We start from the raw sequence: 19,424 nt of genomic DNA, 5'->3' as shown, positions 1-19,424 counted from the left end.
GCCACCTTCTCTGTTCCCTGTCTACTAACTGGGGAGGAAGCAGCACACACTGTAGCCGTTTTGGGGTATATTTATGCTTATTAGCTAATACGAGTGGTCAAATAAAAGGTCGAAGAGAATATGTAACAGTTGAACTCACTCTGCAACTTTTCTATGAGTGCAGAAACTAGCTTGGTTTTCTTTTTTTGACCCATTTATGATTTTCACAAAATTTGTAGAAACTTAGTTTAAGATTGTCACACTTTAGTAAAATTTGGCTGAAATCAACTAATGGGATTAGAAATTACTGTCAGACAGGCAGATCCAACAGACAGACAAAAAATGATTGTAAGAATGTCATTTCCTTAGGTAAACAAGCTAAAAGTAAGTATACGTTTATTTTTTTAAAAAGCCCGCTTTTACATTTCATATATTTTGAATACATAAGCAATGAGTTTAATAAATATTTCTGTTTTGCAGGAAGAATATAATGTATTATTCTCAATGCTTCAGTGCTTACTTTATTGAGTATACTCTCAGTATATTCAGTAAATAGCTTAGGATAAAAATAAATAAAAATCTGAGTCTTTTAATAAATTTCACAGCTATAGCAATCTTCCCTTTGCTCCAAATGGTCTTAACAATGAACCAGTTCTGACGCTTCTAACTTTTAAAATAGTTCAGATAAACTAAGATCTTATGTATAGGCCATACTTGGAGAAAGTAGGTTACACTTACTCTGATCTATTAAAAACTGCTAACACACTGCACTGCTATTTTTTTCTACACTGTAATTAGACTCAGGGCCAAGCTCACGTGGCATGAACTAAATGTAGGCTTCTAGCCTAACAGGTAATACAATCAATCTACACCCTTCATCTACAGCTATTTTGCTTGCAACTTTTGTGATAATTGTCATGATTCAGAAATGTGAAGGACAGTGATCAGATGCATCTTGATTCCTCACTGCTGGATGGCTTGAAGCAGTGCTGGTGGGAGAACTGAGGCAGAAGCCCAAGAAACATTACTGAAGCACAGTAATCTTGTATCTCCAGGACTCCCAGTCCATTTTCACATTGTACTAGTCCCAAATGAACACATTTCCAACACAGTCAACCACTTACAAACGACGGGCCAGACTGGTCAGTGCATTTTAATATTAAAACAAAGAAATAATAATCTAAGGTTCCTACATCCCTTCAAATCCTTAGTAATATGATGTAAACGATTTTGGGGTAGATTTTCTTAATCTAAGAGGACACAGTCTTTCCTGTGTCTTGGGTCTGAGCAAGGAATTGTAGGCTTTGGGCACTGCAGCATACTTTTTACAAAGCTGTAAGGAAATCCTGCAGGATTCACTCACATGAAAGTTCATTATTAAATGAATTATTCTTAAGCAGCAAATATGATTTTTCATCGCTTACAATGAGAAAAAATTGAAATATTTCTAAATTGCTCCCTTATCAACAACTTACGTGAAAATAATTATTAAAGGTGAACCACAGCAAGGATTAAATGTGTTACACTACTGGGATATATGGACTACAGATTTAATGTACATTTAGCTATATTTGAGGGACTCTTCCTTTAAGTATAGTTTCAAATAATTCTGCAATAAGAGTATGCTTTAAGGAGCAGATATATCTTGTCAGTGGTTTAAAATTAGACCAAATATTCTGCATGACTGAAATTGCTCCTTATAGCATGTGCACGTGTGTGTGTGGGGGGGGGGGGGAGAAGAGAGAGAGAGAGGGAAAATACAGGATCCTCTACTACTCTTTTCATCTGCACCCTTGAATTCTGAAAGGCAGTTTTAGATTAAGCCAGAATAGAATTAATTGTAGCTTCCGAGATTTTGTTGTGGACCATCTCCTCTAAAATTCACGATTTGCGAACTGCCTCATGCCATCAACCCCTAACGCAGTAAGAAGATATTAACCAATACCTCTAGCCAACAGGCCACACAAAGCTAAGCGTGTGTTAAACGCTTTGCTGAGCTTGGTCTTTATTATCGATCATGTAACAGCCCGGCCACCTCACTGATGGCTAACACTGACCGCTTTAATTGCAATTACATCCCCAATGCATTTGGGCCTTTCCAAAGGTTAAATTCCAGGAAAAGAGGAGAACAGCTAGGTGACCTGTCAGGTCTGCCTGGACTACGAGCAAGTGCTCTGCTGCTCTCAGTGGTGAAAACCCCTGGATTAAGGTCTTAACTTTGAAGACAGAGGTAGGAATTGGCATTGCGGAGCGAAACGCGACGGCCAAGCCCCACGGGAAGCAAGGAGGGCAGGTCCCCGCTGCGGAACTGCAGCCAGGCAGGCACCCGCCGCAGCCAGGCACAGCTTCACCGCGGCTGCGGGGGCCCAGCGCGGGCCGCCTGCAGCCGCGCCGGGAAACGCTCGCAGCGCGGGCAGCGCGGCCCCGGGCCCTCCGCCGCGGCGGGGCGCCGGGCTGGCGGCGGCCGTCGCTCCGGGCCCGAGGGGGCGCCTCCCCGCCCCGCTCCGGGCGCCTCCTCCGCCGCTGCGGCCGCGGCCGCGCGGGCTCTCAAGAGCCCCCACGGGCCGCCGCCTCCCGCGCCGCCGCGGCCCGGCCGGCAGGTGTCGCTGCTCCCCGCCCCCAGGGCGGGCCGGGGCTGCGGCTCGGCTCGGCTCGGCTCGGCGCGGCGCGGCGCGGCGCGGCGCGGCGCAGACCCCGCGCCCGGCCGGCCAGGTGCGCGGGCAGCGCGGGCCGCCCCGCGCCTCCGCGCGGCTGCCGGCGGCAGCAGGCGCCCGAGGTGCCTCGACGCCTGCGGGCGGCGGCACCACCTCCCTGCTGCCCCGTGAGTGGCTGCCGGGTGACTGACAGGCGAGGCGGCCACCCAGGGCGGCGGCTCCCGCCCTACACCTATAAGGGCCGGCGGGGAAGGGGCGCAGGCACTGAGGGGTGGCGGTGCCGCTGCCGGCGGCTCTCGGCGGCGTCGCAAGGGGCGGGCGCGGCTCCGCTCCGCGCTGTTTAGCGGGCGCCCGCGCGGCCCCGGTGACACCTCCCCCCGCCCCGCACCTCCACCCGCCGCCGGCGAGCAGCGGCCGAGGCAGCGGCGCCCGGGCGGCGGCGCCCGAAGGATGCGGAGCGGCGGAGCGCGGGCGGCGGCGGGGCGCCGCGGGGGGACGCGCCGCTGCGCCGGGCGCGGGCGCCGCCGCCCCTGCCCCTGCGCGCGCCGCGCCGCCGCCCCTCAGTGAGCGCGCGGAGGGGAGCGGCGCGCGGGCCGCGGGCGGCCGCTGCCGTCGCCGGGGGGGGGGGCTGCGACCCGCGCGGCGGCGCCGCCGCCACAGGTGACTCGGCTGGGGACGCTCTCCGCCCTGCGCCGCGGCCGCGTACGCGCTGCGCTTCGTGAAGGACTTCGCCGTGCGACCAGCGCGCCGGGGGACATGGCTCTGCTCCGGCTCCTTCTCCTCCTGCTCCTGGCGCAGCGCGGGCTGGGCGCCGCCGGCCCCGCGCCGGCGAGGCCCGGCCGGGAGCGGGCGCTGAGGGGGAAGCAGCCGGTTTACAACCACATCAAGAGCCGGGATCCTGCGGCGGCCCCGCGGAGCCGCTCTACGGAGAGCACCATCTTGGCGCAGCGGCTGGCCGAGGAGGTGCCCCAGGACGTGGCCTCCTTCCTCTACACGGGCGACTCGCGGGAGCTGCGGCGTGCCAACTGCTCGGGCAGGTACGAGCTGGCCAGCCTGGCCGGCAAGTCGCGCTTCGCCTCGCACCCCTCCTTGCACGGTGCCCTGGACACCCTCACCCACGCCACCAACTTCCTCAACATGATCCTCCAGAGCAATAAGTCGCGGGAGCAGAACTTCCAGGAGGACCTGGAGTGGTACCAAGCCTTGATCAGGAGCCTCCTGGAGGGGGACCCCAACATCTCCAGGGCAGCTATCACTTTCAGCACGGAGCCTTTCTCCTCCACCCCCCAGGTTTTCCTTCAGGCCAGCAGGCATGAGAGTCAGATCCTTCTGCAGGACTTGTCCTCCTCAGCTCACCGCCTGGCAAACACCTCCGTGGAGACAGAGTGGTTCCACAGCTTGAAGCGCAAGTGGAGGCCACATCTGCATAGGAAGGTCCTAAACCCGGGCCCCAAAACTTTGGAGAACAGCTGGAAGAGGCGAGAGAGCTTCACTGCTGATAAGAACCACATCAGGTGGTCCTCGCCTTTCCTGGAGTGTGAGAATGGGAATTACAAACCCGGCTGGTTAGTGACTCTATCGGCAGCTTTCTATGGACTACAGCCAAACCTTTTCCCCGAATTCAGGTAAGAGGGTGCTCTCCCCTCTCCATCCCCTGTTTGGAAGGGGGGGGGGGAGAGGGTGGCATTTCCACTTCTGAGCTCCTTCTAGAGAGGGGTGAGCTGTGTTTCCGGGGTGACCTGATCAGCCCTGTCCAGACTGGCTGCTCAGTCATGCCACAGTGCATGCACAGCTTTCCTTGGGGTATGGCTTTCCTGTTGAGCTCTGCCTTGGTATGTCCTGGGGAGCTGTTGCTCAGTGAAAGAATGGCTTTTATTTTAGTCTGCGAAACACTGTTCTTTAATTGCTCTTGCTGAAACAGATGTGTATGTGGGTTGTGCTCCTGGTGAGCCTCTGTGGGGAGAGGAGAGCAGGAGTTGCTGGTCTTAGTTTATTTCTGATTAGAAGAGGAAGATGTTTGCGTTATTTCTTACAACACTGCGTAATTAAAGCTGGCACAACCCCAGCTATGACTTTAACTGGCTGGGAAACAATATTATTGTATTGCAAACTGTAATTTCTGGTCTCCAGAGCACATCTGTTGAGGGGTGCTCAAGCCTGGTCAGTATGTTTATAGGTAAATAAATGTTTGTTACTGTAGTTCTACCATAGTGCATATGGTTACAGCCTAAAGTGGCAATAGGAAGGCTTTTCTTATAGCACTATACATAGGATCCCCTTCCCCTCTGCTGTCCCCTCCTCCCCCCCCCCCCCCCCCAAAAAAAAAACCCACAAAGCCTTTTATGGCCCTGTTGTACAGTTGGCATATGTAGAGCTGCTCATCTTTTGCTACTGTTAGCTCAGAATTTAGCCTCTGGGCTGTTACTGGTAGAGAGGAGGATATAAAAAGGGCGCAGTGTCATGCTCTTTTTGTGACAGCAAAGAAGCACTGGTAGCCCACAGGTTGTACTCATTCTTTGTACAGGATTTTGTATTTCTGCACTAGAATTTTTGTAGTGGGAATTATGGATAATTCTGTTTCTTGGGAAATGCCCTGCCCTGAAGAAGTCAGTATTTTCCAGGGAGTAAGAGGAGCACTGAATTTGTTCTGTACTGGGATGCAGTGGAAGGTGAATATAGACAAGAACAAGTTTCCTTAACCTCAAGTACTGCCAGCTGGTTAAAGGCTGCCACCATACCGCCAGCCTATCTGGGAACTTAGATCTTCATATAAAGCTTAACTCAGCAAAGCTTTGCTGTTGACTTCAGTCAAAACAAGAGCAGGTCTTAAGCAGCAGAGTCTCAAGTTCGACCTCAGCTCTGTGCAAGATCCTGTGATGCAGGAAGAGTCTTATTGGTGTTGATTTCTGCTGAGGTAGCTCTGTCCAGCACACACAAGGTAGCAGGATCATTTTGGAGGAACCCCCGCCACACAAGTTAACTAGTAGAGGTCCTTCTGGTCCTAGTACAAGTTTCTCTTGCTCATGGTCTTTCCAGTCTGTTTACCATATGGGAATCATTTGACTTGACAAAGTACATTCAGGTGAACATCCATTAAGCATGTCTAGGTTTGGAGAACTTTTTTTCTTTTTTTCCTTTTTTTTTCCATTTAGAAGCTCTTGCAGTGGGACACGCTGCAAGTTTGAAATGCTACTTTAAACATTTTGAATTTGAGGTTATGTAAGAGTTAAGTCAAAACAAAGTTTTTCTGTATCAAAACCAGAGATGAAATCAGCTGTAGTAAGTATTTCTGAGAAATGAGTCGATATGTTTTAGGCCACTATATAACAAAGGAGGTGAAAGTAGTACCTATTACTTACTCTGACAAGGCCAAGTGATGGTTCCTGCACTCCTTGTTTGAAGTATTTCACATGAAAGGTGACCCTGTAATAAAAGTCCAAAGGAAAATATCATTTGGGATTTTGTGAAAGTAGCTTATGCAGCTACATAGAAAATACTGAAAATGAAATCTTCTGTACTCAGTAGTGGCACAGTTAGGCAGCCCAAGCCTCAGTGTAGGTTCCTACAAGAAGAAATGGATTCAAATATAAAAATGTAAAATAAAATGAAGAATTAAATGAAGTCATTAGAACATTAGTATTAATCACTATAAGATGCCTCTCAATAGCTTTTATTTTCCCTTGCCATCTGTCTGAGTGAGACAAAGTGATGTAAATCTTAAATTTCTATTTAAGGCCCATATGGTAAGAAGTGGTATGTACTAGTCTCCATCTTTTGAAAAGGCTATGTTGATTCTCCCAACAAAATGTCTCAGAACCGTCTGTTAGGAACATTCCAATGCTTCAGTTTACATGCTCCTTCCATCTAATAGTCTGGCATGAGGTCACTGATAGTAATTTAGTGCAGGCCCCTTTAATATTTCCCTAACAGTTTATGTAGCTTGTTCTTTACTGACATAGGTTTATGGCATAGTGTGCTAGGGCAAGAGACATTCATACACTAATTTTCTATAACCTGAAAAAGATTTTCCATCAAGAAGAAAAAGCAATTGCATCTGCAATTGCATCAGTAACAAATGAGTGTATCACATAGTGTAGGGGGAAAAGGTTTAACGGAGGTAAGACTAATGATTACTACTGGTTTTGTTCAGTACCTGTTACTATTTGATACTGTTCTCAATGACATTCTGAAAATACAACCAAAAGCCAAAGGAAAAGCATTGTTCTTTGTGGCTTGCGGGTGGCATTCACAGCCTCAGGGGTCTATATCACTCTGCAGTTCATTCCTCTGTCCTGTGCCATAGGCACCTGTAGAGCATCATAGGAATTTGTTGTTAAACTTCTGTAACCCCCCCCTTTACTAATTTCTGTTACACAATGATACTGAAATGTATTCTGCAGCACACAGGGGTACAGCCAGTCTCTTTGCAGCCCTCCTGTGGAACTGGAATGGTGTAAGAAGTTGCATGTTGAGAGTTCATTTTGTTCTTTAAAAGTACTTGGCCTCAGAGAGGAAACAGGAGGTTTTCATTACTTCAGCAACTTTATAGTCCAGTGAGGGTGATTATCTATGGAAAAAAGATGTACCAATAGCTAGCTGTTAGGAGGAGTTGGGGGGGGGGAACCCCAAAACCAAAAAAACCCCACCACTGCCACCCAGCTTCAGGGTCACCAAGTCCAATATCCTGCTATCACAACCAGTGTAATTTGCTGATTGAACTTAAGGTAGGTAGTGTGTGTCCATTTCCCTTGTTCCCCAACTTTCTCCTCTGCTGACATCCTGGTTTGTGTGTGGGGGGGGGTCTCATGGTTGGAGAGCTGCTTCTGATTTCTGGTCTAAATTTATTCAGTCAGTTCTCATCCATTTGTTCCTGTTCTAAAACTGCCTTCTATCTTAAATAGCACTCTTCTGATGTTCACTGCCTGAACTATTTATAGAGAGCAGTCCCTCTCCACCTTTGTTTACTAGACTAAACAAACTAGCTTTCTTTAGTCTCTTGTCATAAGCTCTCTGTTGCCATGGTCCCTCTTCAAGTACTGTTCCAGTATTTCTTGAAAGTGGTTAGTCAGATTCATATGCAATATTTCAGTCTTGTGTAATGGCATTAATTGTTCCTATACTCTGTATGAACTGTTGCTTTTGCAGTTCAAAATGTTCTCTTGCATACTGCCCTTGTTTTTAATGTCATATTGCAGTATGGTAGCGTTTCAGGAAGTGGTCATTACTGTTATGCCCTTTCATTTAGGAGGTAAGAATGTATTTAGGGATACAGGGAGATTTCCCCCCCCCCCCTCCATTTTCTAGCAGGAGGCAGGTAGTTTCCCCTCCAAATCTGGGACAGCATTTTCAGTCTTTCTTAAGGACTGTTGGGATAATGAAATGGAATGATGGTTATTCTGGCAGAAAATAACCATAATTGGAAAGCTGAGTAAGTGTTTTGAATGATGGTGTGTTCTGGAGCATTTAAAGAGCTTCATTCTGAAGTTTGGTTGCACTAAGTGTTACCACTTAATTTTTTCGGTCTTCCTGGCATTGAGCCTTCTCCCTTGATTATAAGGGTATATCTTGGTGCAAAGATTAATTTTTATTGCATAGTTAAACTCTGCTGTTTCTTCTCAAAATGTGATGTAATGTACTGACTTCCACTGGAGTATTAACAAGGACTTGGACCACTCCAATGCTAGGCCATAATGGGGTGCTTAGTTGGAAAGGCACTACTGAAGACAAGTTAAACAATGGAGATGGAAATGTATATGGTGAATGATTCTTTGTTAAAATTTTTGATTTCTTCTTCTGTTAAGTATTTCAAATTTGTTAAATTAAGAAAGTATACTTAAAATAGAAGAGAAATTATATGAACCAGTAACTTTTTATGTAAAGATGGTTTAATTTCTTATTTTAAACCCCCCTTTAATGGTCCCACTAATATCTTTAATCTGGTCTTCAGTACTGAACTAGGAAAGAAGACTTAGGTCAGCTGCTTGAGTAGTTTGTTTCACTAAATTTTAGATTCACTTATTTATATGTGACATCATTTTAGAATATTTTCAGGATTATATAACTAGTGTATGGTCATGCTAACATTTTCTTCTCCAACATGCCCTGGCCTGTATAACATGATGGAAGGTGTGGGTGGATTTAGAACATCCTTTAAAAATGAAAAGGAATAATTTATTTTCTCGATCTTCTGAAAGTTTTGGATTTCTATTCCTGAAAAGAGGTGAGAACAAAGAAATGTCTACTTCCTATGATTTACTGCTTGTTTACAGAACCCCTCACTATGTTTTAAGTATTCTCTAGACAGTCAGTGATGAGTCATGGAGGTCATGGATAAGGATAGAAAAGGATGAGAAGAAAGGAACAATAAGTAGGGACTTCTTTTGAAACATGATTCAGCTTTATTCGCTACTGGAGTGCATCTTTGAAGATAAGATAAACATGACCAGGAGAGGATCGAAGCGTACTGCATTTACAACAACAATTACATGGCATGTGACAAGTTGGAGTAGAAGAAATTAACTTTTTGGATCAAACTGTTTCTGCTCATCTATAATCTGCCTTCATCCTCCTTGGGCAAGGCTTCCACTGGGGCAGGTTATCAAAGCTCTTTTGAGGGGAATGGATGTGTGACAGTTCTTAGTATTTGAGATCCAGCTCCAGGATTATTGCCTCTTAGTCTGTCTGTTCATGAATCTGGCATGAGGTGGAGAATTATGTACAAAAATATTGCTCTGTTAGCTCAAAGGAAGGTCTCATCTAGTCCAGTATTCTGTCTCCAAAAGTGGTTTCTGGCAAGTACTTTGGAAGGAGTATAAGAATAGTAGAAGTGTAGAGTTCTCCTATTTTAGATGCATCCTATTTACAGGTAATAAGCAATACGAAAAGTTCCTCTTTGAGACTTTGTATCTGACCAAATGTTTATAGTCACCGTGGATTAAAGTGATTTTCATGACTTTAATTCCTTTTTTGATCCATATACATGTTATCGTCTGGAATATAACTTGGCATTGAGTCCCATAGTATAAATATGAACTGTCTGAAGAGAAACTATTCTCTTCTGTTTTTACATCTACTGCATGATAAATGCATTGGGAGATGCTGGTGTGTGTCTGCATTAATCAGTTTGGAAACATTTTTCACATCTTTGTCAGTTGGATTTATATGTGGCTTATACCAAGTATTGTTATCACTTGCAAACTTTATCTCACTGGCCCATTTTTAGTCATTTGTGAACGTGTTGAACAAAACAGGTACCAGCAGGGATAATTATGGTGCCCAACTTGTAATATCGCTGCATGTGAAAGCTCATCTTGTCACAGTAATGCTCTTACTAATTGCCAGGTAGTGGGAGCCTTCCTAGCTTTAAAGGGTGATGAAAATAATTCATTTACCTTTTTTGCAAGGGCGGTGTCCTTACAACTTGATTGTTTATTGGCCCTACAGATTCTATTTCAGGCTTCCTTCTGAGACATTTGAAAAGTTTTTAATTATTAGTGCTTATGCTTTTAATATGCTGCTCTAAAGCCTTTTCTGATATATATATATATATTTTTTTTTCCCTTCTCCCTATCTTACCTTCTTGTAGCTTTGTGTTCCTTGCCTGAATTTATGTTCCTGTTTTCCTTTTTAGGGTACGATCTTCCCTTTACTTTTCAGTTTTGAAAATAACCTAAATTTCAATTTTCAGTGTTGGAAGTGTGGTTTCAGTTCAGTGTGAAAGCATGTCTCCTGTGTAGGCTCCTTCTAATCCAAAAGCTTCTCCTGGTCTAATCTCTTCTTCCTTATATCATTTCCTAAACCATTCCTTGATGCTCTTTTTCTTCACCCCTCCGTATTGATTCCACAGACAGTAATGGGAAGCATTACTGAATAGCCTAAATTTTGTCTCCAGGAGCTCTTTTCTTTTCTTTTTTTTTTTCTTTCCCCACAGGGAAAATCTAATGTAACTGGTACCCCTTCCATCATCACTGACATGTTCCTAGCATTCCCAGACAAGGTTATGCTTAGTGTCAGAACTTGGATAATAGCAGCAATTTAAACACAGAGTAATCTTCAGCCAAAGATATCACCACCCCAAACTATCTAGGAAGCTCTTTGACTAAACTGCAGGGAAGTCCGCGGGTAGGCAGCACTGTATGCCATGTATGTGAATGCCGATTTAAATTCTAAGTAATTCTACAAACAACAGAGGTTTAAGCTGTAAGCATTCCACCCTTGTATTACTGTTCCAAATGCCCTATGGGGATTTACTTTGCAGGTGCATCCTAATTCATGTGCCCACAACTGCTATTCCTTCTTCAGGTGGGTTTATTTATAGTTGAAATTTGTTCTCATGTAAAAATGTGTGCTGAAAAACAGCAGTTATACTATGGCTAAGGAATTACAGAAGCTTCTTTGTCCCATTAGTAGTAAGAAATGAGTGGTAAGTTGACCAGAGCAAAATCATTGTTGTATCTCAACAGCCTTTGTGCATCTAGGTGGACACATATACCTGCAGTGCAAAGATGATACTTTCAAAAATGCAAGCCTAAATCTTAATTTTCAAAATCAATTCAAACAAATGGCAGAAGCTATTGGCTACCAGTAAAACTTCTGGCTGAAAGTCACTTGTCATTTTGACACAAGGAAGTTATTTGGAGTACCCAGCTGGAAATATTTTGAAGGGGCCTCAAATTTGAGGTAGCATGCGCTCTTTGAAAATTCATGTTCTTGAATGTGTCAACCTTCAAAAATAAAAAAACTCAGAAAAGGTGTCTACCTTGAAAACCTTTGCTGTACTGGTGAAAAGAGGTGCAAGGATTTTGGATTTAGAGAATTTAGAGAATCTGTAGAGATTTTTTTTTTTCCCCTCATCTCCTTGTCCTTGGAGGACTGGGGATGGAGGAAAGAAATATGGCAGCAAGAATTTAGGAATGCACTTGGATTTGAAAGGTGTATGTTTCAGCGTGTGATAGCCATGTCTTAAACCTTAACTAAGGCTGAGGAAAGCCCTATGGCTTTTTTATTTGTTCAAACTCCTCACAGTGATTTTTCTAGTTTTCAAAGCAACGCATGATGAAGAGATTAATATTTTATCGTGACATGCAGGATTCTGTCCTGTATGGTATTCAGTCTTATCTGACATCAGTCAAATGAAATAAGAGCTTTTGCTGAAACTTTTCAAAAGGATCATTGTAACTTAGTTTTTTTTCTGCCGTTATGTGGTGTTCAAGGAGCTGTTATTTTATATGCTCGCCTTTAGTTCTAAATTCCAGAAGGCTTATCTGATTCTATAATTAATAGACTTATACAGCTTATAATCAGTTCTGCTTATATTATTACAATGATCTTATCCACGTGTTTGATATTTTGTCCTGTTAGCTTTTAATGCTTACCAATTAAAAAAATAAACATAACCTGGAAGACAAACTGCCTGTTCAGCTGAGCTATGATGATCTCTGTGCAAACAAGCTTTCCAAGATCTAGAGGACAAAGGCAGTGTTTATCACCATTTAAACATTGGCAAGCTATCCTGTGCAGCTCTCACTTAAGCTGAATGGGAGAAGGTACATGCTCCTTCTGCTTTTCTTACGTGACTGTACAGGCAAAAAAATCTTCTGTAGATATAGGCTTTACAACAGTGTAACAGTGAAATATTGTAACTACTGAAGCTATCAAGATAGCTAGTAGGCTGGGAAAATAAGCTTAAATCAATTTCTGGCACAGATTTCAAGACAAACAGAATGCCAACAAACAGTGGTACTAGAAATTAAGACAGACATGAAAGCCTCTTAAATCAAACCTTCTGACTTGATAGAAAATCCTTGATGACATCAGTCTTCAATGATTATCCATGATACACAGTTCAGCCAATCTTTTCTTATCTATAGATGTCAAATGTTAAACACATAAAGAGATGCTTAAAGATTACAGGTTTAAAGACTGTAAAATTGTGATAGAAAACAAGTATTTATAGTTATAAGGAGATTAACAAAATATACTTAACTTGCCAGATGGTCTGTAATTACCAGTAATATTATTATTAACTTACCACTGTGGCTTGGGTTCAGCCAGGCAGCACTGTAAGTGAAGATGAATGTGTTGTGCTGACAGGTTGAATCTTACTATCATACCGTTGACATTTGTGTTTCATCACTTCTATCAAGATAGCATAGCTGCAATTAATCCCAGTTCAATAAATATAATGTTTAGGAGTAGATAGTCCGTATACATACTAGGAGGATGCGTTCTTCCATATGTTCTGATTTCTGAATGCTGAATCAAAATAACTAAAAATGTGGGTGGCTAACCAGACTATGCCAGCTAGTGTATTAATCACAGATGAATTTCAGAAATACATCATCATGTACATATCAATGTACTCTGTGTAATAATGATGAGGTACAAGTCTGAGATGATGTGTTAAAATCGCAGGACATCACGAATGAATGCAGTAAAGGCTTAGGCCATAATAATGCCTTCTGTAAATGCCATATGAATATTTATAAAAACTTCCTTCTTTTGAAAGCATTGTAAATGCTCAGGTTGTTACAGACCCTGTTCTACCTAATCAGAACTGTGGTGGCATCATGAGACATGAACATAGATTGAAGAGGTCTAATGAAAAAGAATAGATAGGAAGAGTGGGAAGTCTATGACCTCTTGGATGCCATGTAACTTAGAGATTGTTTCCGTATGCCTGCTTTTGGACTGCACTGTTCTCTTCTGTAGATTCTTCATTCCAGCAATTCATAAAGTTCTGAGAGAAAGAAATAGCAGGTTAATCATATCAGAAGGTTCAGTTTGTACTAGTGAAGAACTGCAGAGAAGAGGAGTTTGTAGATAGAAATAGTAATGTTTGTATTGAGTTCATGAAGATTGGATTTTTGTGAAAGGCAAATGCTTTTTTTAAAAAAGTTTTAACACATGGGAGTACAAAAGGAAAATTCATTCAGTTTGAAATGGAGGCTTTCTTTCTGCAGTGTTTCTGAAAAAAGTATGATGAAAATACTTCTAAGATAAATTTTTTGGGCCTGCAGGGCTTAACAGGGAGTGCCTTATGAAACTCAGATGCAAAAGGAAGTGAGGTAGAAGCAGGGACAGGTGACCTTGGGAGAATATAGAGATACTGTCCAAGCATGTAAGGAAGGGATTAGGGAAGCCAAATAACATGTGACGTTAGACCTGGCAAGGGACATGCAAGGCAACAATGGAGGCTTCTGCAAGTACAGTGGGAAATGAGGGAAAATGTAGGCCCACTTCTGAACAGGTCATGGGACCTGGTGACGAAGGACAGAAAAGGCAGAAGTACTGAATGCCTACTTGCCTGCCCTTACTGGTTAAATTGGCCTTCAGAAATATGAGGCCCATGAAACCAGATGGGAAGTCTGGAGCAGGGAAGACTTACTCTTGTTGGAGGAGGATCAGGCTAGAAGATATTTAAACAAACTGGACATACAAAAGTACATAGGATGCATCCACAAGCACCAGGGGAACAGGCTGATGATATTGCAGAGCCACTCTTGATAATGTTTGGAAGGTCATGGTTGTTCAGGGAAGTTCCTGACAACTGGAAGAAAGCAAATGTCACTTGCATCTTCAAGAAGGAGGATCCAGGGATCTACAAGCTGGTCAGCCTTGCCTCACTCCCTGAGGAGATGATAGAACAAATCCTTCCAGAAACAGTCTCCAAACACATGAAGGACAAGAAGGCAAGGGAGAGTAGTCTGCATGGATTTATGAAGAGGAAATCTTGCTTAACCAACCTGATAGCCCTCTATGATGAGATGTCTGGCTTGGTGGATGGGGTGAGAACAGTGGATGTTGTTTGTCTTGACTTTAGTAAGGCTTTTGACAGTCTCCCATAACATCCTCACTTGGCAAACTGATGAAGGATAAACTGGTAAGTGGACAGTGAGGTGGGTTGAAAACTGGCTGAACTGCTTGGCTCAGAGGGCTGTGATTAGCTGCATGAAGTCCAGCTGGCAATTAGTCACAAATGATATACCCTAGGGGTCAATGTTGGGTCCAGTACTATTTAACATCATAATTAATGACCTGGATGATAGGACAGAGTATACCTCTGCAGATTTGCAGATGATATGAAACTGGGAGGAGTGATTGATAGACCAGTTGATTGAGCTCCCATTTGGGGGGACCTTGACAGGCTGGAGAAATGGGCAGAGAGGAACCTCAGGAAGCTCACCAAAGGGGGAAAGCCAAGTCCTGCACCTGAGAGGAATAATACCATGCACTGGTGCATGCTGGGGGCTGACTAACTGGAGAGCAGCTTTGTAGAAAAGGTCTTGGGGCTCCTGGTGGACAAGCTGAACGTGGGACAGCAAAGTGCTCTTGTGGCAATAGAGGCTAATAGTCTCCTGGGCTGAATTAGGAGGAGTGTTGCCATTAGGTTAAGTGAGATGATCCTTCTCTTCTACTCAGCATTGGTAAGACCACTTCTGAAGTGCTGGGTCTAGTGGTTGGCTCCCCAGTGTGAGACAGACATGGGCATACTGGAGCGAGTCCAGCAAAACCGATGTTAAAGGAGGAGAGGCTGAGGTAGCTGGGACAGTTGAGCCTGGAGGAGTAAAGGCCCAGGGTGATCTTATCAGTTTGTAGAAATACTTGATGGGAGGGAGTAAAAAAGTTGGAGCTGGACTTTTGATGGGGACCAAGACAAGAGGTAATGGGCAAGAATCAAAATACAAGCAGTACTTAAAAAAAAAAAAAAAAAAAAAAAAAAATTACTGTGAGGGAGATTGAATGCTGGAACAGGTTACACAGAGAGGTTTTAGTGTCTTCATCTTTGGAGATACCAAAATCTGACTGGACATGGCCCTGAGCAATTTGCTCTGGTTGACCCTGCTTGAGCAGGGGGATTGGACTAGGTGGTCTTTAGAATTCCCTTCCAAGCTCAAATACTCTCTGGTTTTGGAAGTCTTTTTGAAATGATTTTGTTCAAAAATATTTTCAATGGTTATGTGTGTACTGTTAATGGGTTCTGGTGCTAAAAATCTGGAAGCACATCATTCCAGTACCTAAAGTCCAGAGTATTAGGATGATATGCTGCTCTTTTACATCTTGGAGCACTAGAACATGTATTACAAGTTCTTCAGCTTGCATCATGTCTTGTACAAAGCTGTACTCAAATACTTGCTCAATGCACTTACTCTACGTAGTTTGTCTCCTCTGTGTTGTCCTTGTCACAGGTAACCTCTAATTAAGTTTTGTTCTGTTGTCAGTATAAAGGGATGGAAAAAATGCCATTATGGTTCCACACAGCCTGCTCATTGTATCACCCGGCAAACGCTAAAATCTTTTCTTCCCCCCCCCCCCCCCAAAATGTTCCTACTCTCCTAACAGTGATTAGTTTACGCTTAACTTGCATTCTGTATCTTGCATCATAAAAGCTTTTGTAGAGGGAGTTTTCTCTCCTACCAGTTAAAACCTACCCAAGGGAAAAGCTTTCCCCCTAAAGGAAGTGAAGATCTACTTACCTAAAGTGTCTAGAAAGTCTCCTAGGTGAGGCTGTTGCAGTCCTAATAAGGATGAATCATAACTGTTATTCTAAACTAATGCTTGGGAGACCCTTGTCAAAATGTTTGGTGTGTAAGGTGAACTGGGAGAGCGAGGAATAACTTGGTTTGAGTCCTGATGCCTGCTTTGTGCAGTCGAGCTCCTTATGCATGTGTGCAGTTACAGTGAGATTAATAACTTGCAGAACAGGTCCCAACCACATACTAATATTTATGTCCAGAAAGGTTCAGAAAAATATCACAAACCTTGCTGGTGCAATCTGGGCATGCTCAGGTGAGAAACTGGTTATCTCTACTCTATGAACGACTGTGCCAGATATCTTGCTATTATCTGTTCAGTATTGCTGGTTTTGAAGCATTTTGAAGGTTCGTATAAGCTTGATGCAGGAAATGTAATCCAGCAACATGAGTATCTTCATGGCATGCCAGTTTTCCCTAGCCAAGCTTTATCCCTTGAGGTCACTGGCCACCCTACACATGGAAAGATCAGTTAATATGGATGAAAATAGAACAGTCACAAAAGTCACCTAGAGCATGTTAGACAGGATTATATCCAGGTGGGTTTTGAATATCTCCAGAGAAGGGAACTCCACAACCTCTCTGGACAACCGGTCCCAGTGCTCTGTCACTCTCACAGGAAAGAAGCTTTTCCTTATGCTCAGGTGGAACTTCCTGTGTTTCAGTTTGTCCCCATTGCCTCTTGTCGTGTCATTGAGCACAACTGAAAAGAGTTTGGCCTCGTCCCCTCGACACCCTCCCTTAAGCTATTTATAGGCATTTGTAAGATTCCCCTCTGTCTTCTATTTTCCAGGCTAAACCTGGAGATGAGAGCTGCTCCAGTCCTGTGATTGTCTTTGTAGCCGTACGTTGGACTCTCCAGTAGCTCCATATCTCTCTTGTACTGGGGATCGCAGAACTGGGCACAGTAGTCCAGATGAGGCCTCACCAGGGCTGAGTAGAGGAACAGAATCACCTCCCCTGACCTGCTGATGACACTCTTACTAGTGCACATAGGATACCATTGGCCTTTTTGGCTACAAAGGCACACTGCTGGCTTATGGTCAGCTTGTCTACCAGGACTCCCAGGTCCTTCTCTGCAGAGCTGCTTTCCTGCAGATCAGTCCCCAGCTTGTCCTGGTGCATAGGGTTATTTCTGCCTATGTGCAGGACCTTGTACTCTTCCTTGTTGAACTTTGAGGTTCCTCTCTGCCCACCTCTCCAGCCTGCCCAGATCTCTTTGAATGGCAGCACAGCCTTCTAATGCATCAGCCCATCTTCCTAGTTTGATATCATCAGCAAACTTGCTGAGGTGACATTCTGTCCCTTCATCCAGGTCAAAGATGAATAATTTGAACAAGACAGGCCCCAGTACTGATTCTTTGGGCCACCTCTAGCTACAGGCCTCCGACTAGGCTCTGTGCCACTGATAACAACCCTCTGAGCTCTACCATTCAGCCAGTTCTCAATCCACTTCACTGTCCTCTTATCTAGCCTGCGCTTCCTGAGATTATCTAGGAGGATGTTATGGGAGACAGTGTCAAAAGCCTTGCTGAAGTCAAGGTCAGCAGTCTCATCTACCCAATCATTCCATCATAGAAGGCTATCAGATTGGCTAAGCATGATTTCCCCTGGGTGAATCCATGCTGACTACTCCTGATTACCTTCTTTTTCTCCATATGCTTGGAGATGACATCCAGAATGAACTGTTCCATCTCCTTTCTGGGGATGGAGGTGAGGCTGGCTGGCCTTTAGTTGCCTGGGTCCTCCTCCTTGCCCTTTTTGAAGACTGGAGTGACATCAGTTTTCTTCCAGTCCTCAGGCACCTTTCCTGTTCTCCAAGACCTTTCAAAGATAACGGAGAGTGGCCTAGCAATAACATCTGCCAGCATCCTCATCACTTGTGGATGCATCCCATTGGGGCCCATGGATTTGTGGGTGTCAGGTTTGCCTGAAAGATCTCTAACTTGATTCTCCTTGACCAAGGGGAAAGTCTTTCTTTCTCCAGTCCCTGGAGAGGTTCTTGTTCCATAGTAAGTGTGGAAATAAGCAGAGATGTAAAGTAATATTTTAGAACCATGATGTTTGTCATTTCGAGTTGAGTTTGACAGTTTCAGAAGTTTCCTAAGGGTGTCCAGGATCAGAAAAATTGTGGAGTTTTTCTTTAGATTCTAGCCAGGAAACAGAAGGGGATGAAGAGCACCCATACTAACCTTCTACTAGGTATCCTGCATAGTTTCCTAATGAATTCTTCAGATCACTTAAATGAGGAGCTTGTGTTTCTCCAATGATTATATAGCATGTCTGAAGGTGAATGTCTTCAGATGAAGGTGAGTGTTGTGGACACTGCTTGCTTGGTCATACTGTGCCAGGTGTGAGTGAGCATTATTGTACAGAGTTTGATAAAGCTCACTCTTTACAGCTGTTCTGACTTTGTTCACAAGTGGCCCTTCAAATATACAGTGCTCCAGCTCGCTCTTTCTTTTTTTTATCACAGTTCTTATTTATATATACTGCACTCTGACTAGAAGAGGCAGCGTACTTTGAGATAAGTGGGATGCTCTTGAGACAGAGGTCTGGCCGTGCCCTTGCTGCTTTGAGAGCTCTTGAGGAAATCTCTTAACATGTCCTAAGGCCTGGGAAAGAGGTCTTTGAAAGAAATATGACTATGCTATGTGTAATCTGATTAAACTCTATAAAAAACGATTAAATGTTTGTACAATGCCTCTGAAAGTTCTACAGAAGAGCATCCACAAACACTTTATTGTTTGTGAGTAGTATTATTGATATAGCAGTAAATACAACTTGTATGCTAAATGTTTTTTTCTTAAATATAGCAAATGAAGAGTAGAGAGCACATAGCTGAAGCTGCACTGTTTTCGTGTCCTTGCTCTAGTGGAGGCAAGGATTAATAACTGGTAGAGCTGAGAAAGTAGTGCACAACCTGAAAGGATGCTATTGTTTGTAGCCATGGGAGTTCAGACTGTAGAAATGAAAACTTTTGTATGAAGTGATGGGGAAACTGGTGACTTAAAATGATGCACTAGATTTATGAAATCAGTACAGAGCATTTATCAGTTATGAATAAATCCACGTAATGATCTAACTACTAGTAGGTCTATACTGATGTTTTGCTAGACCTAGAGGGCATCAGAGCAATCACAGATGCATGGTCTCTCAAGAAGATACTGTAAAAGTTCTATGTCCAGAGTCATTCTGTAGATTGTTTTAGAGAAAGTAAGGAAACTGAAGTTGTTTTTAGATCTGAAACTACAAGCTT

At 43.8% G+C, this 19,424-nt stretch overlaps 1 protein-coding gene across 1 annotated transcript in view; it reads left to right on the top strand.

Annotated features, from left to right (window-relative positions):
- The first annotated feature begins 3,389 nt into the window (after window positions 1-3,389).
- GPR158 (G protein-coupled receptor 158) overlaps window positions 3,390-19,424 on the top strand; it is a 202,805-nt gene continuing 186,770 nt past the window's right edge. Inside the window, exon 1 of the mRNA XM_062567691.1 lies at window positions 3,390-4,258. Within this exon, the coding sequence (XP_062423675.1) occupies window positions 3,390-4,258 (869 nt within the window). The remainder of the gene's footprint in view (window positions 4,259-19,424) is intronic.

This window comes from Rhea pennata, chromosome 2 (assembly GCF_028389875.1).
Source record: "Rhea pennata isolate bPtePen1 chromosome 2, bPtePen1.pri, whole genome shotgun sequence".
NCBI lineage: Eukaryota > Metazoa > Chordata > Aves > Rheiformes > Rheidae > Rhea > Rhea pennata.
The sequence above is the reverse complement of the archived record's forward strand: the minus strand, read 5'-3'. Positions and strand labels throughout refer to the sequence as shown.